The following is a 23,517-nucleotide window of genomic DNA, read 5'->3' as shown; positions in this document are numbered from 1 at the left end:
AAGGGGCCACGGATGCGGGGCAGATTATTCAATGCTGGGCCACTACACTCAGGAACGTGTGAGGCTCATCTAATGTAAATTCCAAGTGAAGAGACTGAGCTAACGAGCCAGGATGTGGGGTGGGAGTCAGACAGAGAATGTAGACAGGCAAGTGGTCCAGAGCAGACTCTTAATTGGGGCGAAGGGGCCTGATCACAAAAAAAGAGGAGGGAGACTGCTCAGGAGACCAATCTAACCTACTTCACAGTTCTGTCTAGATCAAGTCCTGCTGGAGCATAAACTGGGACAGTGCAACATCGAGAACATACACATGGCAGTCTGCGCTGGTGTGAACAGAAGGTGACAGAAAATATGGCCTCATTTGAGATGAACACGGATGTCTGTGCATGAGTCATGGATGCCCGCGGACAGACGCGGTGGGACATCTGACCGTGGATACATGGAGAACACAATCCCTTGAATCTTCTATTGAATCAATGATTCCTAAACCTTGACCACCTACCATCTCTCCTGCTGCAAACTAGCCCCTGAAGAACATGAAAGATATATTAGAAAACCCAGGGTCTGGCTTTGAAGAATTTAAACTCGGCTGGAGGAATCAAAAGTAACAGAAGTGAAGTCTAGGAGCAACACGAGACACTATGGTGTCAGCAAAGCTGGGAGAGAGATGGCTGAAGGGCAGGGTGCAGGAGGGGGACTTAAGCCAGGAGGAACCCCAGGAAGGTCAGGATCTGAGTTAGGGCAGACAGAAGAGGAGGGAGGGAAGAGAGACCTAGGGACGGGAGGGAGGGTGATAACAAGGAAAACTGCTGATGAGGATGGAGACACTCTGCTGGGTAGTGAGAAATTATTCGGATAGAGAGGGTAGGGATAGAGAGGATGGGGTAGGTAGGGTTTCACATATGAGGCCTGGTGCGTCACTGTTAAATTTTGGATCGGCCTATTTAGATGGAGTTGTCTGGTGGTGATCACAAGGGTTTTGTTCTGTTGGGGGCTCTATTATGAAAATGAACTTAGCCAGGCACATGGGATGATGCCCAGGCATATTCTTTCCCGCGACTTCCACAAGAATTCCATCAGCAACCTGGCCAGACCACTGCCAAAACCAACTTTGAGCAGCAAGTGATAGTGGAAAGGAAATGGGCCTTGGAGCAAGACAGACTGAATTAAAGGTCTAGCGCCATCACTCAGCAAATTATGTCATCTCTCAGAACTTAGTTTTTTCAGTTGTGGAATGGGCATAATACCCACCCCACAGACAGCACTCAAAATATACTCTCTTCCTTCCTTTTGTTTATCAAAACTATGAAAGCAAAACCTCCCGTGCTCAATCTTCATAATAATGTTGCATGGCAACTTCAAAACTATCTCATCCATAAACACCTAAGGCAAGGCAAAGTTTTGAGTCTTTCTTGATTTAAAAATTGAAATTTTCTATCAAAATTTTTAATGTTTTTATTTCAAAATAAAGCACAAAGTAATACAATTTATCCATAGCAGACAAACATTTTTTTTATTTCATCATGAGCTTTTATTTTTTATTTTTATCTTTTACTTTTGAATTAAATATTCATTACCAATTCAGTTGAGAAGAGGGAAGGAGACACAAAGAGAGGTGGGGGGTGGGGAATGAGTACATTCCTACCTTGTGAGGGTGGGAGACAGCTACTTTTATTTTAGCATTTGAATTTTCTAAAAAGACTTTTATTGTCTTTTATGCTTTAAAAACAATATATTTTTTAATTTAAAAAATGTGACTCTCTGCTTTTATTTCCCCCAAACCAACCCTGGGCCAGCAGCAAGTATGTGTGAGGGAGCAAACAGCTCCTGAGACACTCCAGCCGTGAAGGGGAAGGCCAAAAGGAGGAGGTAACCGGTGTAATCAAAAGGAAGAGGGGTATGTGTAACATTTCAAATTTTGCTCTTCACCTTCAAAAAGGAAAATACCACATATCACTCATTCAATCAAAAGGCTTGTTTCCCAGCTCTTTCCCCAGGAGGAAAACATAACAAAACAAAACAAAACAAAACAAAACAAACAAAAAAAGATTATTAGGAAAGAAGAGAGAGAGAAAGAAAAGAACATCTAAAACGACAGTAATGAAAATGAAAATAGCTCTTGAAAGGGTGGTAGAACAATGGGTGAATTCTTTTCTCGTGTTTCATCTATATTATCAATATTTGTGCTATAATGAAGGTTGGAAGTCATCTGATGCACACCGTGTTCTTTTGGAAAATGTGTGGTGTGAGGTTGGGGGTGGGTGTGTAATGTGTATAGGCAGATATGAGTGTGGGAGTATTATGTGTGAACCTGTGTATGTGTGGAGTCTTGAGTGTGTGTATGTGTAGCAACATTGAGGATGTACGTGGACTGTGTGTAGGAAAGAGGGAGGGTGCGTGGACAGGAGTGTGGACAGCGCTGTGTGTTGATGGTGGAGAATGTGCTCAGTGTAGCATTGTACACTGGTGTGTGTGAGACTGCGATTGTGGCTGTGTGAGCAGTGGTATGTGGGTGTGGTGTGCAGGTGTGGTATGCGTGCGTGTATGTATGGGGTGCGCACAGTGCCAGCGGAGATCAGCGTCTGCTAGGTGAGTTGGCAGACAGCAGGCTCGGATGCTCCTGCTCCAGCGCTCTACCCCAGCCCTCTGTGGCCCCGCCCCGCCCCCGGTGGCCCCGCCCCACCCCGGTGGCCCCGCCCCCGGTCCAGTCTGAGGCGGCGGCGGCGGGAGCGCGCGGCGCGGGAGGCCGCCCCACTGCGGGACGCGGCGGGGAAGGGAGGGCGGGCTGGAGCTGGCGCCCCGGGCCGGAAGCGCGCGGGTTGCGCAGGAGCGGCCGCGGACATGTGCAAGATGTCCTTCAAGGTGAGCGTCGCGAGCTCTGGGAGGGAGTGCCGGGCCGGGCGGCAGAGCTGCGGCGGCGAGCCCGCACCTGGGGACCTCCCGGGGTCGCCGTCGCCGCGGCCCACAGGGCGGAGTGAGCGCCGCCCAGGGTGCTGGCGGGGGACTGGAGGAAGCGACCTGGCTGGGATGGCTCCTGTGGTTTGTGGTTTTGGTTGTGTGGGTTCTGCCTCAAAGGCTTTCGGTACTTAGGGTCTGGGAGCCTGGCGGCCGGGCGAAGGGGCGGCGGGGACTGTCGCCCGGGTAACGGGCGGGGGCGGGGCGGGGAAGAGTCTTGCAGTCAGCACTTCCCTGCGGCCGCGCCTCGGGACAGACCCGGGCTGCGGCAAGGATTCCCGGTTCTGCGTCCTCATTTCGGAATGCCAGTGGCACCACCGTCGCCTCCTCTCCGGAGCACCTTTTGGACGCTGAAGCTGAGAGCTCATCAGCACAGAGTGGAGCTGCAATTGATTACCAGGCTTCAGTGTCCAAAGGAGTCTTGTTTTCAACGAGTTTAAAGTCATTCCATTTAATCTTCACATTTCAGGATGAAAGTGATGATACTTGATTTGCCTCTGTTGAGAGGTCTTAATAAAAATAATAGTTAAAATATACTGATGTGCCTGATTCTGAGCCAGAGGCACCTGGGCGCGTCTTCTGAATCCTGAGGAAGACCCTTGAAATGGTACGTTCCTGTGTGTCTCTCTTTTTTTTTTTTTTTTTTTTTAAACAAGAAGACTAGAACGTGGAGAAGTTAACTCATCACAGTTCTGCAGCCAGTGAGTGGTGTTAACGTTAAAATCGCAATGTGTCTGGCTCCAAAGTCAGGGTAATCCCATCTCTTATAGTAGCTCATGTAAACAGAGGGATGATATGCTGAGATTTGCATGTTAGAAAGATTACTGGCCACAGTTTGGGAAGGGAGCACCTCTGGGATCATCTTGCTAAATGGTAGGGGCTTAGTGAACAGCTGTCTGGGATGGAAGCAAGTAAACAAGTGTGAATGACCAAAAAATTTTAGTGTGTGGAATTCTGTAATATTATTTCCTGAGTTATGGAGGGCTACAGAGGTGAAGATAAAATGTTTGGTTTGGGACATGTAAAGTCTAAGGATGGATGGAAGTCCAAGTAAGACAGATATGTAAATTGGGAGCCCAGGAGTATATAGTCTAGGCAGGAGATACAGATGCGATGTAGGAATGAACTGTGTTAAGTGGTAATTAAACCCATGAGAGTGAATGTGCCCAGTGATACCATGTAAAAATGGAAAATAGAGGACTGATGACAAAATCTTGAAGAAGGTGAAGACTTGAGAATGAGCAGAATAAGAGAAACCCATTGAGAAAACTGGAGAGCAGCTAGAGATCTGTGAGAACAATCATAAGCATGTGCTGATTTAAGTCAAGGATCTCTAGTCCTTCGATACAGATGCGGAGGAACTCAGTGATAAATACCACAGAGAAATTAAGCTAGGAATTGAAAAGTGTCCTTTGTATTTAGTAGCAAAACAGCCACTGGTGATCTTGCTCAGAGCAGTTTCAGGAGCCAGACTGCAATAGTTTCAAAAGAGAGTGGGTGGAAACCACAAGTGTCAAAAACAGTTTCAAAAAGTTCTGCAAGAAACAGTGGCTGAAGCAGGAATTTGGAGTTGGCCAAGGGTTTGTTTGCTTTAAAATGGTAGACACTTGACCATCTTTAAATGATGACAAACATCTCAACAATAAAAAAACAACCAGGGCCTCTGAGTGGCTTAGTTTGTTAAGCGTCTGACTCTTGATCTCAGCTTAGGTCTTGATCTCAGCGTCATGAGTTCAAGCCCTTCATGGAGCTCCACGCTGGGCATGAAAACTACTTAAAATTAAAAATAATAATAATAAAAAAATAAAGACAACTCGATTTAAAGATGGGCAAAGGAGATGAATAGACATTACTCCCAAAAATATATACAAATGGTCAATAAGCACCTGAAAAGATGCTCAAAACTATCATCGGGGAAATGCAAATCAAAACCATAATGAGACACCACTTCATGCTCACTGGGATGACTCTAATCAACAAGACAGACAATGTCAGGTATTGGCAAGATGTGGAGAAATTCAAGTCTTCATACATTGCTGGTAGGAGTGTAAATGATGCAGCCATATTAGGAAACAGTCTGGTCGTTCTTCAAAAAGTTAAATATAGAGTTACCATATAACCCAGCAATTCTACTCCTAAATATATACCCCCCAAAAATAAAAAGCTATGTTCACACAAAAACTTGTACACAGATGTTCATTTTGTTATTCATAATAGCCAAAAAGTGAAAACAACCCAATGTCCATCATTTGTTTATTGATAATAAAATTATATTAAAAACAAAATGTATGTATTAGCTTGAGCTGCCATAACAAACGATTATAGACTGGGTGGCTTAAACTACAGGCTTTTAATTTCTCACAGTTCTGAAGGCTGGCAAGTCCAAGATCAGAGTGCCAGTAGATTCAGTGTCTGGTGAGAGCTCTCTTCCTGGCTTGCCAACAGCCATCTTCTCACTGGATCCTTACATGAAGGAGAGAAGAAGCTCTGGTGTTTCTCTCTTTTCTTATAAGAACACTGATCTCATCATGGGGCTCTACCCTATTGACCTCATCTAACCTAATTACCTCCCAAAGGCCTCACCTCCAAATTCCCAATGTGATATCACATTGTGGGTATCCCATTGGGTATTAGGGCTTCAACATATGAGTTGGGGGGAGACACAGATCCTCAGCCCAAACCACGATATATCCATACAATAGAATATCATTTAACCATAAAAAAGAAGGAAGCACTGATACATGCTACAATGTGGATGAGCCTTGAAAACATTATATTAAGTAAAAGAAGCCAGACACAAAAGGCCATGTGGTATATGATCCCATTTATATGAAATGTTCAGAATAGGCAAATCCACAGAGACAGAAAGCAGATTCTTGGTTGCCTGCGGCTAGGGAAGAATGGAGATGGGGAGTGATTGTTAATAGGTTTATTTAGATTAATAGGTTAATAGGTTTTCTGTTAATGAGGTTTCTTTTCGGGGTAATGAAAATGTTCTGGAATAGTGACAGATATACAACCTCAGGAATACACTAAAAACCACTGAATCATGCTTCTTTTAAAAGGATGAATTTTTTTAGTATGTAGACTATAATCTCAAATATTTAAATTTTTTATTTATTTTATTTTATTTTATTTTATTTTATTTTATTTTATTTTATTTTTTGAGAGAACACATGCAGGCTAGGGAAGGGCAGAGAGAGGAGAGAGAATCTCAAGCAGGCTCCATGCTCAGCTCAGAGCCTGACACAGGGCTGGATCCCACAGCCCTGGGATCATGACCTGAACTGAAATCAAGAGTCAGACGTTTAACCAACTGAGCCACCCGGGCGCCCCTCAATAAGTAAGTATTTAAAATAATGATAAGGGGGCTCCATAGAGGGGATGACTAAGCTGAGTGATGAAGCTTTCAGGAGGTTGGTGAGGTGGAAGGCATGATGGGACTTCATTAGTTGTAGGGGTTCCCACTAGACAGGTGGGGAGGAAACCCTCTTCCGTTGGAGTTAGAGGAAAAGAGGTGAGGTTGAGGGACAGTATCGACGTTTTGTGAAGTAGAGGCCAGGATAAGGTCAGAATTTGGGGTGGGTAGAAAGGAAGGTGCCAGAATTTGCAGTGAAGAAGGGAGAATGATCAGGAGGTGACAGCTACTAGGTGAGGTGAAGCCCAGAACAAGAAGGTGGGGTGATCTGAGCTGTGAAGGAACAGAGATTTGTACACGTGACTGGAAGGGCAGGATCTGGAAGACAAGTGAGGAGAGCCTAACCCCACTTTCCACCCCAGGGCTAGTGTGGGAGGTGCTGGGGGCTTACAGCAGAGAGACAGAGGAAGTGCTCTGTGCCAGGTTAAGGGTGAGGAGTTGATTCTCCATGAAGTGGACTTCCAAAGGGCACTGAGGGAAGGCTTGAGGACAAGGGAAGCAGAGTCACAGGCCAGTCGCCTAAGCCGGCCCTCGCCCTTGCTACCATCCTATCAAACGTAGTAAAATGTACCCATAGCCCAAGATAATAATAGAGACTTTTTTTTTTAACGTTTATTCATTTTTGAGACAGAGACAGAGCATGAGTGGGGGAAGGTCAGAGAGAGAGGGAGACATAGAATCGGAAACAGGCTCCAGGCTCTGAGCCGTCAGCACAGAGCCCGACGCGGGGCTCGAACTCACGGACTGCGAGATCATGACCTGAGCCGAAGTCAGACGCCCAACCGACTGAGCCACCCAGGCGCCCCAATAATAGAGACTTTTTATTGTACGTTTTTGGAAGGGTTTTTATAATACTGCTTTAAAAACAACTTAGCCATGAATAACTTTTAATTTACATTTGTCCATGAGTTTTCTGCAATTTTCTTATATAGCCCATAATTCTTGTGTACTGAGAAAATCAGACCTACAAATTATTTTCATGTGCCATCAATATTTTCTGAATACCAAATTTAGCAATGAAGGGAGTTGACTAAGACAGTACATTTTGTAGCTGTTTATTCATTCACTTTGATTTTAGAGCCAGAGATTAACGGTTTATTTTCACAGGCCTCAGAAAGTCTTATAGGCCCTAATTCCTGGGTCTCCAAAGCCTTTGTTTAAAAGCCCTGGCATTGTTAGCTGAGTCTATGGGAGAATGAACAGAGCATTATAAATCACAAGTTAGCTTCCTATTCATGACTTAGAGTAATCACATGTAGAGCTATTTGCTTCTGAACCACACGGACTTCTTTGCTTCTGTGTTTTCTCCTTCCTCCATTAAGCTGTCAGCAATCACTGCTATCAGTCTGTCTCCAGTAAACTTCGTCTTTCATAATTGGCAAGTTCTAATTTGTTCTGGTTGGGAAAACAGACACATGTTTGTTAGAATTATTTTTAAAGTAAAAGCAAACTCAGGGGGTGGGTCTGGGCGTCCTTGTGGAATAAAGTTCACAGATCTCGGTGCATTGACTTTTGACTTTGTAACAGCTGTTTCAACTACTCAGGACTTATTCTTCAGGGCTGAGGTTGCCAAAAGCCTAACACAATTGAGGAGTTAGACTCTTAACACAGTGAGGGAAGTTACCACTGTAGAGGAAACATTGGTTTCCCAAGAACAATACTTGGGTCTTTCTTGAGCATGTTTTAGCCAAGAGGATAAAGTGTCTCAATACCATGTTTCATCTTGGTGACGGAAACTGCTCATGACTTGGCCAAAAGTATGGGCACTTGTATGTTCCATCCTTGTTCTGAAAGTATGTAGATGATCTCATCATCAGCTCCAGTTCACCAGTCAGCTAAAATTATTTGGATGAGCTACAGGAAAATAAATGTACAAAGCCACATATGTTTTCTTTTAAGTTTATTCATTTATTTTGAGAGAGAGCGAGAGAGCGGGGAGGGGCAGAGAGAGAAGGAGAAAGAGAATCCCAAGCAGGCTCCACACTGTCAGTGCAGAGCCCAACACGGGGCTCGAACTCGCAGATTGTGAGATCATTGACCTGAGCCAAAATCCAGAGTCATGCTTAACCAACTGAGTCACCCAGGTTCCCCAAAGCCATGCATGTTTTTAAACAGCTTTATTGAAATACAAATCACATACCATACAACTCACCCCTGTAAAGTGTTCATTTCAGTGCTTTTTAGTATATTCAGACTTGTGCAACCATCAGCACAATCAAGTTTAGAATATTTTCATCACCCATTAGCAGTCACTCTAGCCCCCAGCTGTCTAGCTTCCCAGCTTTAGATAACTGCTACTCTGCCTTTCTATCTCTATATATTTGCCTATTCCTGACATACATGTCTTAAACAGACTCTCCACCTGGTCTTGAGTTCTGAGTTTGGAAATGCTGGTGTTGAATGGTCCTACCTCCAAGGCAGAATGCTTGGGGTAAATCAGTTTCCTATCACCTTCAGAAGTGTAGCAATACTGACAACACAGAGGTTAGGCTTCTCTAATGTTTATCAAGCATTCTGAAAATTTCAAATACTTAGCACAAAGGGGACAATGGATGAGAATAGCTAGTGACATCTCAGAGTGTCCTTCTGTGCAAGGCTTCTCAGTCCTGCATTCTCTTCTTATTTAACGTGGCCTCTAACACCAGAGAAATTCATAACTGAGAAAAGCTCATGTTCTCTTGATTGAATTAATAAATGCACAATCAAAACCCACATGATTCTAAACCTTTTTTGAACTCTACTTTTTAAAAGTCTCTACCCCTCCCCATTAGCTTTTAATCAGAATTCCAGTTCTGTACAAGTAACAGTTTCCCTTCTGTGTTTCCTCTCCCCTTCCTTCCTGTAACTAATTGCCGTTAGTATAATAATGAGCAGTGTGTAAGCCAAAATTCTGGAAGTAAAGGGGAGAAAAAAAGGACTTTCTCACAGGGAAAGTCCTCAGACTCTACACTCAAAGATGGGGTTGAATGCTGGCTCTGTTACTTGCTAACTGTATGACCTTGAGTAATTCATTTCTGTGCCTCAGTTTCCTCTTCCTAAAAATGGGAATAATAAAAACACCAATGTCGTGGAGTTGTTCTGCTAATTAAATACATCAGAGCAGTGAAAGTGCTTAGCACACCGGCTAGAAGAGCAAGATCTCAGCCTTGGTTGGTGTTGCTATTCTTCATATCATGACCAGCAAGCCCGAGGGAGGCTCACTGCCCTTTTTGTAGAGATCAGAAAAATCAAGAAAGAGGTTAAATAGCAAAGCATTTCCACATGCATCATCTCCTTCAAAGGCTAGAGGTCTTGCCCCTGTTTCACTCCACAGCATTTATGATTATGTGCATATCGTACCCAGAGGAGGTTTGGAAGCTATCCAGGCAATGTGATGTGTGTAGACCCTGAAGAGAAGGAAGTTCAGGGGACTTTCCGTCTTGGCAGAAGAGGAGCTTGGAATGAGGGTAGGAAGGAGGTCATTGGGTCAATGCTGCCTTATTCCTTGCTGTCTACAGAATTCCAGGGAGGCAGAACAGTGTGATGGCTAACAGGGCAGCCCCAGCACCAGGCTGCCTAGGCCCGAAGCCTGCCTGTCATGTCTCCCTTAGCTGTGCAGCGGGCTGGTACCGGCACCCACTTCACTGAGCCACCGTGAGGATTCAGCGAGAGAGCATGTGCGGAGGACATACGGAGCGGTACAGAACGAGCACTTAGTATTAGCACAAGATTCCTGCCCTCCACTAAATGTGTCTGCCGCGGTGTGGTGGGAGAACTTACCCATTCTTTTGGGAGTCGTTTCCACCTGGAAGCCCCTTAGGCACTTGAAAGCGTGTTCAAAGCTGAACTCCTTTTTTTCCCAAAGCCTCCCCCTCTTCCGGTGTTTTCCCACTTCAAGGAATGGCACCGCCTCAACCGGGCACTCCAACCAGAAACCTGGGACCTTTCCAGCCTCCTTCTCCCACCTTCTCCTGCACATACAGTCTAATCCTCCCGTCCCGCTATTTTTGCCTGAGCTCGGGCCCTTAAATTCTCTTCCCCGTCTATGCGGTAGTCCCCTAACCCTTGTAGACACCGACCTCAGTCTGGCTCCAGTCATCAATCCATTCTCCCTGAAGCTGCCACAGGTACCTTTCTGAAACACAAAGCCGATAGTATCTCCTCACCTTAAAACCCTGCCTTGACTCCCCAGTACCCCGGCAAACTCCGTCGCACAGCACAGCAGATCCTTTGGGATCTGGCCCTCGCTGCCTATAGTACCGCATTGTCCCTTTCCCTCTCTCCCCTCCCATCCCTCCGTCTAGCCCTTCCAAGCTAGTGACGGTTCCCAGAATGCTATGGTGAGCCTCCACGTCTTTGCTTTCACCTCTCTTTCTGCCTGGGATGCTCATTACCCAGTTCCCCACTCATCTTCTGAGACTCTTCTTGAGAATTCCTTCTCTTTGAAACCATTCCTGGCCACCACCACCCTCCCCCCCCCCCCTTTTAGGCCCGGCCATTCTCTGCTCTCCTTACGTTATCCACATTCCGACTCTAGCACCTGTAATAATTTCTGATGCCTATTGACATGACATGCTTTCCTGTGGGGCCATAAAGCCATTGGAGCAGAGCTCAAGTTTCACTCTTACCTCTTGTCCTAGCCCCTGGCCAGTGCCCCTGTCCCCAATACATGCCAGTGACCAAGCAAATTAAGTCACCTGAACAAGCATTTCAAAGAGCTGTGAGGAATAGCATTTATAGCGACAATTCTTGAGTGTTCACCATCAGTGTTTCCACGTATTCTCCCCTTTAATCCTCTAACGACACATGGCAGAGGTACTACTACTGGCATTATTAGTCCCATTTTATTGGGACGGAGAGAAGTTAAATAACCTGCCCAGGGTCACAGAGCTGGGAAGTAGCAGGCTTCGGACTGGAACTCAGCTCTTTCTTATCCCAAATCGACTACTCTGTCTTGCCTCCACCTCTCGCACTTGAGGGAAAATGAAATCTTTACAGCTGTTCACAAAGCTCAGTTTCCAGAACCTCATAGGAAGTGAGGAAATCTGGCCCTGACAGGAGAGGAAGCCCCAGAGCCATCCTCAAGGCAGGAGAGGCTCCCAGCTGGAGAGCTTATTATGACGATAGAAGTTCGTGGCGTGCAGATGGGTTTTGAAAATAATTTGGGGTTAAAGAGAAACAACAAAATCACTAAAAATGATTTACAATTTATTACTCTCAAGTCTTCATGTTTCAGGAAAAGCCAGCAGGGCTGGCGTATTAAGTTCTCTTCCTAATTCACCCTCCAAACTTCATTTTGGCCTTGTGCGATCTCTCTGCTGAAAGGGCATTGTTTCGTGATTTATGATACAAGGCAGGCCTGCCTGGCCATTGCTTCAGCCAGTTACTGACAGCTGTAACAGTGGAGCCAGCCTGGAACAAGAGCCGCAAACACCGGGTGTGAATGTCACCATGGCAGTTCGGCGTGAAAATTCCCGGGGCCATCACATTTAGGCTTTCAGGGGGAAAAGCAAATTGTTCGTCTGGAATTTGAGGTGACTTTTTTCCCCTACCTGAGCCAGGAAACTATTTGAAGTATGTTTGTAACCTGCTTAGCACTCCCTGCTTGGCCACGCTCTGCTCCAAGAATGCACAAGAGCACTAAGTTGTGTGTGAGCTGAAGGGCTGAAGAAAAGAAATCCTCATAGCAACAAATGCCACCTTGCCTGTGCCCTCACTGTTCATTTTAGGTGGCTCCGTGGAGGGACACCTGGTTGGCTTAGTCGGTAGAGCATGTGACTCTTGAGCTCAGGGTTGTGAGTTTGAGCCCCACGTTGGGTGTGGAGATTACTTAAAAATTGGGGAAAAAAAAATTTAAACCTAAGATGGCTCTGTGTTGTGGCTGATGTTGCTGTGTTTTCTTTTTAACTTAGCATAAATAAGTAAGATACTGAATTTAAGGGGTGTCTGGGTGGCTCAGTAGGCCAAGAAACCAACCCTTGGTTTCAGCTAAGGTCACAATCTCACAGTTCATGAGTTCAAGCCCCATGTCGGGCTCTGCATTGTCAGCTTGGGATTCTCTCTCTCCCTCTCTTTCTTCCCCTCCCCTGCTCTCTCTCTCTCTTTCTCTCTCAAAATAAATAAATAAACTTAAAAAAAAAAAAAGAAATAGGTCTGCCTTGAAGAAACTTATTAAAAAAAAGAGATACTGAATTTAATACCTTGTCAGTATACTTAAAATTTTTTAAAATATTTTTTCATGTTTATTTTTGAGAGAGAGAGAGTGCAAGCAGGGGAAGATCAGAGAGAGAGGGAGACACAGAACCCGAAGGAGGCTCCAGGCTCTGAGCTGTCAGCACAGAGCCTGACATGGTGCTCAAACCCATGAGCTGTGAGATCATGACCTGAGCTGAAGTCAGATGCACAACCAACTGAGCCACCCAGGTGCCCCCCTTATCAGTATAATTAAAAGATATCTTGCATAAAACTGGTGCAGCCACTCTGGAAAATAGTATGGAGTTTCCTCAAAAAATTAAAAATAGAACTATCCTGTAACCCAGCAATTGCACTACTAGGCATTTATCCACGAGATACACGTGTGCTGTTTCGAAGGGACACATACACCCCCATGTTTATAGCAGCACTATCAACAATAGCCAAAGTATGGAAGGAGCCCAAATGTCCATCGATGGATTAATGGATAAAGAAGAAGTGGTATATATATACAATGGAGTATTACTTGGCAATCAAAAGGAATGAAATCTTGCCATTTGCAACTATGTGGATGGAACTGGAGGGTATTATGCTAAGTGAAATTAGAGAAAGACAAAAATCATATGACTTCACTCATATGAGGACTTTAAGATACAAAACAGGTGAACATAAGGGAAGGGAAGCAAAAATACTAAAAACCAGGGAGGGGGACAAAACAGACTCTTAAATATGGAGAACAAACAGAGGGTTACTGGAGGGGTTGTGGGAGGGGGGGGTGGGCTAAATGGGTAAGGGACATTAAGAAATCTACTCCTGAAATCATTGTTGCACTATATGCTAACTAACTTGGATGTAAATTTAAAAAATAAATTAAAAAGTTTTTTAAAAGATATCTTGCATAAAAGCCCTTTGGGGTCAGATAGGTGTTTTAAGCCCACCCAAAAAGTGCTCTTGTTAAATAATGTCAATGCTAGAAAATTTCCTGAGACCACAAAATTCTTTATTAGTATCGATACTCTGAATTTAATTTTGCCTATCTAGGACATTGAGGAGGGCACTTGTTGGGAAGAGCACTGGGAAACCAATTTGACAATAAATTATATTAAAAAATTTTTGCCTATCCTAACTTTGTAAAGAAAAGTGGGCAGAAAGAAAGAAGCTAGCATCTGTAAGCATTTATGATGTGTTGGGCACTGCATTCACCAGTTAACCTATATTATTTAATCCTTACCGTAACTTTCAAGTCAGGTAGTGTAAGACTCACCAAGGCCAAGTCATTTGCCCAAGGCTGGGGTTGAAACCCAGTGCTGTCTGGTTCCAGAGCCTCTCCTCCAGCCCTTCCCTCCCCTGCCATGGACTGTTTGCTACAGATCCAAATTGATGTGTTCTAGAAAAGGCAATTGGACTGCAGTCAACTCTGCCAGGCTGATTTTTCAAGAACTGTTTGCCAGCTCTATTCCTTCCATAGGCTGGTTCCAATATTATCTTTGCAACTTTAAAATCACACAGCAGTGGAAAGAAGGACCCATACGAGGACACGTAACAGCATTTCCTGCCCAGAGTTCTTTATTCTTAAGTGAATCCCCTGGCAAGTTCTAGCTGAAGCAAAGAAAATTAGGTGGAGGGAAGGTGAAACATTTGCCCAGACAGTTGGAATCAGGCAGAAAGTTGAGAGCACAGAAAAGATGTGGGTTGGGGAGGTCAGGTTTGAGAGAGATTTCTCTCTGCTTAGAGGTGAACGGGGGTTTGGGAATGTTTCAAGGAGGAAATCGGATTTAAGCAGGGCTTTGGCCTTGAAGGATGGGGGAGAACTCATTTCACGCAAAAAAGGAAACTGTGAACAAAGACACAGAGGCAGGAAAGTGAGGACATTGGTGGGAGTATTAATAGTGCTGTATTATCAACAACATTGCTCTTCATAAGAGCACTGTGGCTCCGATATCTGGTATGAAACAGAATGTGTTCCATAGCCAAGTATATTACTGTCATCTATTGTTGGAGGAGTGGTCTTTCAGATACTACAACACATCTGGAAATTCTGCCTTTTGAATGGTATATATTTGCGTAGAAGCAGTCGTATTAACTGATGTTGATCCTAAGATCCTGTTTCATTTTGCTTCTGCAGAAGGAAACTCCACTTGCCAACGCCGCATTCTGGGCAGCAAGGAGAGGAAACCTGGCTCTGCTCAGGCTGTTGTTGAACAGCGGTCGGGTGGATGTGGACTGCAGGGACAGTGTACGGATGGATTCATTTGGTATATGCATGCCAAGGACACGCCGTTTCCCCTGCTGGCACGAGAACAGCTCATGAATACATTTCCCTTTGCGATGCTTATCTACATTTTCATGTTTGCCTGCTTTATCCCTTGTAAAAGTCCAAGGTACCCTGGTGAGTGTAAAAACATCCTGGGCAAACCATTATGTGCACAAAACCAGAGGCGGCCACAATAGGGGAAGTGGCACCTCACTGGGAATCAGAATTGGCAAATTCCAAGAAGGAAAGGGTTTTTAGTCCGAGAATTCAAACCAACTCCTTTCATGGAAAGTGGAGATAATTCAGAGCAGAAGAGGGCTGCCATGGATGTGGAAGGTGGGCTTTTCTACGAGGGTAAGAGAACTGAAGATGGAAACCTCCGCCCAGCTTCTTACCTTTCGTTATCTTTGCAAACATCAGTACACTCACTGGCAAGGAGGGGGTCTAAAAATCGATACTACTGCCCACCGGCAGGCATCACTTAGGGAGCCCTCCCTCTCCAGACAGAGGCAGTGATTTCTCTGTATTCAGCAGGACTCTGCATCTCTGGGGAGCAGGAAGACCTCAAATGAGAGAGAAAGAGAGAAGCAGCAGAAATATTTTAATGTTAGGAATAAAAATGTTTTCAAATGAGCCCTATTGTTTTCCCAAAAGCTGGATGTGCCATTTCCAGCTTTTACTGCACAAATTTGCTAAGTAAGATCAGCCACCAGCCTGAGTGAGATAGCAAAGCTTGTTGCACTCTGCGCACTGGGGGCATCGGTGTGCAGTTATCTGGGGTTGGCACCGCCAGATCCACTCAGACCCTTCTCCAGCTTGCTGTGTCCCAGAGACTGAAATGTACGGCCTAGTGGACTTGCTTCCCTCTGGCCTCCGCTTGGGTTTGGCCAATGGGAGCACTGGTAGGAATCAGAGAGTGGGAGGACGGGGACGCTGGGGAACGCAGGGTCCCCTGTTCTGTCTGGCAGCAGTGCTCTCGTTCTGTGTCCTAGGAGTTTCCACCCTCCCCACCCCAGCCCTGTGCCTTCAGGCCCGGGCTGGCAGGGGAGCCCCACTGCTGCTAGCTCCTAGTGCAACATTGTTCTTGGAGTGTCCCTGTACCCAGGGCACAGCGTTATCAATTATTAAAATTTCCTCCAACTATCCCAGTGCGAATGTGCCATCTGTTCCTTGCCAGGACCCAGACTGGTATGGACTCAGGCATCTGCGAACTGGCCATCCCAGTCTTACTTGGGTCTTAATGGGTAGCAGTGCCCCCTGGACCAAACTGGAGCAGGTTTTCATCGTGGCCTCACCCACTGACCATGTTGATGACTGCTTTTCCTCTTTGTCTTGAAGTCACCTGTTTTCAGCCACTCCTATGACTTTTTCCTTATATCCAGTGTCCTAGGAGCCTCCTCACAGCACCACGCACACCCTGCCCCCCAGACAGTACCCCACACTCAGCCTTCCCTGTGCCCTTTCCTCCTCAATGCCGCCTGTCCTGCCACTTCCTTCCCCCCTCAGAGCTCAACCTCTGTCTCTGTCTGCTGGGTGACAAGTAGCTTTTTCAAACAGAGATTTTACTACTAGGCCAGATACCAATATTTACTCCTCCTCGTTTAGCATAAAAACTCATTTTGTTAACAGCTTTCTGGAGAAAAGATTCCTTAACCCAAAGGAGAGAGCCTAAATGATGGTAATTTCAGACATTGATTTTGAAAGAGTCTCTAAGATTGGCGGTGATGGAGACAGGGAGAGGTTTGGGAACAGTGTAGGTGTTGGTTTCCCTTCACATTTCACGGGGAGAGTTTCTACCTCCTTCAGGTACCACCTGAATGTGGAGTCTGGGTCCCAGGATGCCTGTGGTGCTGAATGACCTGTACTCTAGTCCTGCCCAGCCTCCGGTTCACCTGGGACTCCTAGGAGAGCTGATGGAATGCAAGAGGAGGCCCTGGGGCTCTCCTGGGAACCGCTCCCAACCGCAAGTTCACGACCATGTTCAAACGTCCAACAGACAACATTTAAAGAATGAATACATTACCGCTAGGCCACCCACCACATGGCAAAGCTTTGAATTACATTCACCTTCATTTCTCGAGTAATGCTGTCCTCACATGATGTTTACATTTTTTGCTTCCTTCATCTTTCTGATGCACATCTACCACAGAGATGTGCAGTGGCAGCTTCCTCCAGCCTTTTCAGATGTATGAATGAAGGTGTTTCAATGTCCTGTTTGTTGGAGTCTTCACCACGTTTATATCCCCCCATACCCTCCCTCTATTCAAAATCAGCTAGTTTTAAAAGATACATTTTAACATCAGCCAATGAAATAAAGTAACCTTAATCTTTAGAGAATTAGTCATCTGTCAAACTAGCAAGTGTTTACTATAAAGGAAAGACTTTTTTGTAGCTTAATCAAGGGATACTACTTCATAGAATGAATTTGAAGGTTTTCCTTCCTCTTTTATTTTTGGAATAATTTTAGAATAATAGATATCAACTCTTCCTGAAATGTTTAGTAGAATTCACCTGTGAAGCCATCTGGTCCCAGACTATTGTTTGTTGGGAGTTTTTTGATTACCGATTTAACTTCATTGCCAGTAATTGGTCTGTTCAAATTTGTTATTTCTTCCTGATTCAGTTTTGGTCAGTTATATGTTTCTAGGAGTTTTTCCAGTTCTTCTAGGTTGTCCATTTTTTTGGCATATAATTTTTTACATATTCTCATATAATCCTTTGTATTTCAGTGGTGTTGGTTGTTATTTCTTCCCTTTCATTTCTGATTTTGTTTATTTGAATTCTCTCTCTTTTCTTTTTGATTACTGTTGCTAAAAGTTTATCAATTTTGTTGATCTTTTCAAAGAATCAGCTACTGGTTTCATTGATTTGTTCTATTGTGGGGTGTTTTTTTTTGTTTTCTTTTGTTTTGTTTTTTAGTTTCTGTATCATTTATTTCTTCTCTAATCTTTATTATTTCCTTCCTTCTGGTTTTGGGTTTTGTTTGTTCTTTTTTCAGTTCCTTTAAGTGTAATGTTAGGTTGCTTATTTGAGATTTTTCTTGCTTCTTAAGGTAGGCCTGTACTGCCGTAAACTTCCCTCTTGGAACTACTTTGGCTGCATCCCAAAGATTTTGGACCTTTGTGTTTTCATTTTCAGTTGTCTCCGTGTATTTTTTGTATTTCTTTGATTTCTTCATCAATCCATTCATTATTTAATAGCATGTTATTAACTTCCATGTATTTGTGCTCTTTCCAATTTTTTTTCGTATGGTTGATGTCTAGTTTCATAGCATTGTAGTCAGAAAAGTTGCATAGTATGGCTTCAATCTTTCTGAATTTGTTGATACTTGTTTCATAGTGTAATATATGATCTTTTCTGGAGAATTCCATGTGCACTTGAAAAGAATGTGTATTCTGCTGTTTTAGGATTGAATGTTCAAAATATATCTGTTAAACCTAGTTGGTCCAAAAAAACCGAACCAAAACCAAACCAAACCAACCAAACAACCAAACAAACAAAAAAACCCAAAAAACCTAGCTGGTCCAATGTGTATTCAAAGCTACTGTTTCCTTGTAGATTTTCTGTTCAGATAATCTGCCCATTGATTTGAGTGGAGTGTTAAAGCCCCTTACACTTACTGTATTATTATCAATTAGTTCCTTTATGTTTGTTATTAACTGTTTTATGTATTTGGGTGTTCTCATGTTCAGTGCATAAATATTTACGATTGTTCTATCTTCTTGTTGGATTGTCTCCTTAATGATTATATACTGTCCTTCTTCATCCCTTGTTACAGTTTGTTTTAAAGTCTATTTTGTCAGATATAAGTATTGCTACCCTGGCTTTCTTTCATATCTGTTTGCATTATAAATGTGTCTCCATCCCTTCACTTTCAATCTGCAGGTGTTTTTTGGTCTGAAATGAGTCTCTTATAGGCAGCATATAGATAGATCTTGGTTTTTTTATGCATTCCATCATTCTATGTCTTTTAATTGGAGCATTTAGTCCATTTACATTCAAAGTAATTATTGATAGGTACGTATTTGTTGCCATTTTATTTCTTGTTTTATGGTTGTTTTGTAGTTCTCTGTTCCATTCTTCCCTTGCCCTCTTCTCTCATGGTGAGTTGGCTTTTTTAACTGATATTCTTGGATTCCTTTCTCTTTGTTTTTTGCATATCTGTTGCAAGATCCATCTATATGCTGCCTGTAAGAGACTCATTTCAGACCAAAAGACATCTGCCAATTGAAAGTGAAGGGATGGAGACACATTTATAATGCAAATGGATATGAAAGAAAGCCAGGGCAGCAATATTTCTGTCTGACAAAATAGACTTTAATAGATGGGTTTTGATTTGTGGTTACCGTTAGGTTTGCATATAACATCTTCTGGATATAGTGGTCTATGTTGATGGCCGCTTAATGGTCATTCTTTGCTCCTCTCTCCCCCCACCACATTTTAGGTATATGATGTCATACTTTACATCCTTTTATTTTGTGAGTCTCTTGACTACTTTTTACAAGTATACTTATTTTTGCTGCTTTTGTGCTTCCTACTTTTCTTACTCTTAGTTATGATCTTTCCTTTCCACTCAAAGAGTCCCCTTTAACATTTAGGTTTAGTGGTCATGAATTTTGGTTTAGTAAGACTGGTTTAGTGGTCATGAATTCCTTTAACTTTTGTTTGTCTGGAAAACTCTATCTCTCCTTCTATTCTGAATGATAACCTTGCGGGGTAGAGTATTCTTGACTTCAGATTTTTCCCTTTCAGCGCTTTGAATATATCCTGACACTCCCTTCTGGCCTGCAAAATTTGTAATGAAAAATCTGCTGATAGCCTTACGGAACTTCTCTTGTACTTAACTTTCTTCTTTCCTCTTGTGGCTTTTAAAATTATCTCTTTATCACTACTTTTTGCCATTTTAATTACTATGTGTCTTGGTGTGGACCTCCTTGGGTTGGTTTTGTTGAGGGATCTCTGTGCCTCCTGGATCTGGATTTCTGTTTCCTTCCCAAGATTTGGGAAGTTATCAGCTTTTATTTCTTCAAATAAATTTTCTCTCTCTTCTCCTTCTGGGATCCCTATAATGCAAATGTTATACTTGATGGAGTTTCTGAGTTCCCTACATCTATTCTCATTTTGCATATTTTTTTCTCTCACTTGCTCAGCCTGATTCCTTTCCATTAATCTGTCCTCCAGGTCACTGATTCATTCTTCTGCTTCTTTTAGTCTGCTCTTTATTCAATCTAACGTATTTTTAAATTCACTTACTATATTCTTCATCCCTGATTGATTCTTTGTTATCTTTTTGTCAAGGGTCTCACTGATGTCCTTCTCTCTTTTCTCAATTCCAGTGAGTATGTTTATGACCATTACTTTAAATACTCTGTCAAACATATTATTTTTTAAAAATTTTTAATGTTTGTTTATCTTTGAGAGAGGGGGAAGGAGGGGTAGGGAGAGAAGGAAACACAGAATCCAAAGCAGGATCCAGGTTCTCAGCTGTTAGCACAGATCCTGACATGGGGCTCAAACTCACAAACCACAAGATCATGACCTGAGCCAAAGTTGGACACTTAACTGACTGAGCCACCCAGGCACCCCTATCACGCATATTATTTATCTCCATTTTGCTTAGCTCTCTTACTGTGATTTTGTCCTGTTCTTTCATTTGGAACATATTCCTCTGTCTCATTTATTTTGTCTAACTCTCTGTGTATGTTTCTCTATGTTAGGAAAGTTAGCTACATCTCCTGCTCTTGAAAGTAGTGGCCTTATGAAAAGAAGAAGAGGTCCTGTAGTGCCCTGCAGTGCAGTGTCCCCTGTTCACCAGAACCTGGTGCTTCAGAGGTGTCTCCTATGTGTGTTTTGTGCCCAGCTGTTGTGGTTGAGCCACTTTTTCCACAGTTCAGGTATCTGCAGTGGCTCTCTTTGCCTGTTTTAGGCAGTTTTTGGTCCCTATAGTGTTAGTGGGCCAGTCTGGGGCTATCATGGGCTTGAGTTTAGTCATACTAGGTGTTTGCCAGAGATGCAGCAGCACCAAACTGCAGTGTCCTTTCCCATATTGTCCAGAGAATCTTTTGTTGGTAGGCGGGGCCTGCAATCAGGCCAGCTGTCTGCCCCCAGTCCACTGCTGGGGTTGTAGTATGACTGCTGTGTGCAGTTATCCTTCCCTCTCCCCAGGTCAGGAGTCACTTTGGAATGGTGCTGGCTCTTGTTGGGGCTGCTTGCACACTACCAGGCTTGTGGCCCTGGTTTGAATAGACTCTGGCCAAGAGCATATTAGAGTGGGTAGATCCACAACATGCACGGAGGTTGCGGGGGGGGGGGGGGGGGGGGGGCGGGGGGGAGGAGCGCCTGTGATGTTAGCAAGTTAGGTAGTGAATGTGGGTGCTGCACTGGTTCCTGCAAGTGGTTGTGTTTTTGCTGGAAGGAAGGGGAAAGAAATGGTTCCTTCCAGCTCCTTTGTTCCTGGAGAAGTCTCCCCAGTGATCCCTGCTCCTCCAGCATACCTCTGAGACTAGTAAACAAATCTCCCTCCCATATACCTGAGTCATGTTTCAAACTGCTGCTTCTGTGCTCTATCTCCATGGGCTGTTTGTGGTGCTGTCTCTTAAAGAGTGAGGATTTCAGTTTCCTCTCACCCTCCAGCCTCTCCCAGAGCTGAGCCACTGATTTTTAAAATTCCAAGATTTAAGTCCTAAAATTCAGTCCCCCTAGTTTTCAAAGCCAAATATTATGAGGACTCATCTTCCACATGCAGGTTCCCTGGTGGAATAGTCTGTTTCTCTCCCTTCTCCACAGCTCTCTCCCTACCCCAACCCCCCACTTCCTGCATACAGCAGTGGTCCATTTAGCTCCCCACCACATCTCTACCCTTCCTACCCTCTTCAGTGTGGGCTCTTCTCTACCTTTAGTTATGGAATTAGTTCTTCCAATCTTTGGGTTATTTTCTCAGTTATTTAACACTGATGTGAGTGTTATCTATTGTAACTCCCACTGTGTATCTATTGATACTCCCATTGTATCTATGGGACAAGGTGACCATAGGGTCCTCCTACTTCACTATCTTCCCAGCAATCATCCACATTGTTTTTGTTTTGTTTTATTTTAATTTGAGAGAGAAAGTGTGCAAGCGGGGGAGAGGAGCAGAAGGGGAGAGAGAGAGAGAGAGAGAGAGAGACTGAGAATCTTAAGCAGGCTCTGTGCTCAGCATGGAGCCTGATGAGAGGCTCAATCCCACAACCCTGGGATCATGACCTGAGCTTAAATCAAGAGTCAGACACTCATCCAATGAACCACCCAGGCAACCCCAGATTGGTTTTAAATCAAGGATTCTTCTATCTGCGACCTAAATAAAAATTGTTTACATTCAGGAGGAAGTTAGTAATACCCACTTCTACATACCACTCTCGTCCTGGAAAATACAGAGAAAGGTGTTCAACTCAATAATGGATGGTACAGCCCACATGAATGTCTAACATCAAATACTAAATACAGCCACATGAAGGTAGAAAAAATATAGAGTACTTCCATGAGGCCATTAGCTTTTTTTTTTAAATCTACCTGTACTTTTCATCCCTAGCAAATAAGACTTTCCCAAAATTAGTATTGTCATTCACAGAAATCAACAAAAGCCAGATGATAACCTAACATTTACTGAAGTATCATAATGTTTCAATATCTAACACTTACTGAAGTCATATCTAACATTACAGTGCTGAGCATGTTGCCTGCATTATCTCATTTACCCATTTAATGTCACCCAGAAGAGGCTTTTATTATTCCCTATTTTACAGATGAGGAGGATGAGCCTTGGAAAGGTTCCATAAGTAGCCCAAGGTCATAGTGTCAGTGACCATTCAATTCTACTGCCTTCCTACAAAATCCTACTGATGAAATGAAAATGAGGCTTGTAAGAGTCACTTATTACCTATACCTAGCAAGCCTTCCTTCTGTGCAGAACCATCTGTCTCTCTCTTGTCTACCCCCAAAAGGCAGGTTGCTGCAGATGCAGAGGTGGTGGTTAAGATCACCATTCCAAACCCTCCAAAATGACTGTAAATTAAACTACAAGCCCCAAGAATTATAAGCAACTTGCCCCCAGGTTACACTGTTGGTTGAGGACAGAGGCAGACTTGAACCCCAGGGCTCCTCCTGACTGATTGCTGTGGTCTCCCATTTCCCTGAGGTGCCTTTTATCTTTACCTGAATCAGTTTTGAGATAAAGACATCTAAACTCAGAAAGCCAAGTGGTACCACTTAACCCATCTTTTACATTAATAGTCTTTTGGCTCAGGAATCATTTAATAGAAATTATAAAATGAGACCATTACATCCCTACTGCCTTAAAATGCAGTAATTATGGTTCAGTTGGACTGCACTTCTGAAGGTAATGGAATTAAGTGAATTTTTAAATCGAAAATTCCACCCTCAGCAATGTGTCGCTTTGCTTTTTCCCGTCTAGTCTGCATGAGATGCTTTTATTACTGTGAAATTTTGCACTTGGACATGTCCCGAGTGGAGCTGCCTTCTCTGCAGCCTCTTCTCCCGGACCCTGTGTGACATATGATGGCCTAACCGTTCATCTGTCTGTCCTCTGTCTAGCATGGCACCACGCTCCTCATGGTGGCCTCCTATGCAGGCCACATAGACTGTGTGAGGGAACTGGTTCTGCAAGGAGCAGACATCAATCTCCAGAGAGAGGTAGGTCAGGTTTTACACTTGAATAAGAGAT

The 23,517-nt window shown here is 43.8% G+C and overlaps 1 protein-coding gene across 5 annotated transcripts in view; it reads left to right on the top strand.

Moving 5' to 3' along the window:
- The first annotated feature begins 2,719 nt into the window (after positions 1-2,719).
- ANKRD29 (ankyrin repeat domain 29) overlaps positions 2,720-23,517 on the top strand; it is a 54,334-nt gene continuing 33,536 nt past the window's right edge. The window contains exons 1-5 of one of the 5 annotated variants that reach the window (XM_081790775.1): positions 2,725-2,862; positions 3,425-3,562; positions 11,678-11,886; positions 14,670-14,933; positions 23,388-23,486. In XM_081790775.1, the coding sequence (XP_081646901.1) occupies positions 23,406-23,486 (81 nt within the window). In that variant the 5' untranslated portion in view covers positions 2,725-2,862; positions 3,425-3,562; positions 11,678-11,886; positions 14,670-14,933; positions 23,388-23,405. Of the gene's footprint in view, positions 2,863-3,424; positions 3,563-7,106; positions 10,051-11,677; positions 11,887-14,669; positions 14,934-23,387; positions 23,487-23,517 lie in introns of those variants that run through there. The other 4 variants (XM_081790778.1, XM_081790776.1, XM_081790777.1 and 1 more) reach the window with 4 other exon arrangements.

The sequence above is a fragment of the Panthera onca genome, chromosome D3, assembly GCF_046562875.1.
Source record: "Panthera onca isolate mPanOnc1 chromosome D3, mPanOnc1 haplotype 2, whole genome shotgun sequence".
NCBI lineage: Eukaryota > Metazoa > Chordata > Mammalia > Carnivora > Felidae > Panthera > Panthera onca.
Note: the sequence above shows the minus strand (reverse complement) of the source record. Positions and strands in the feature narration are given on the sequence as shown.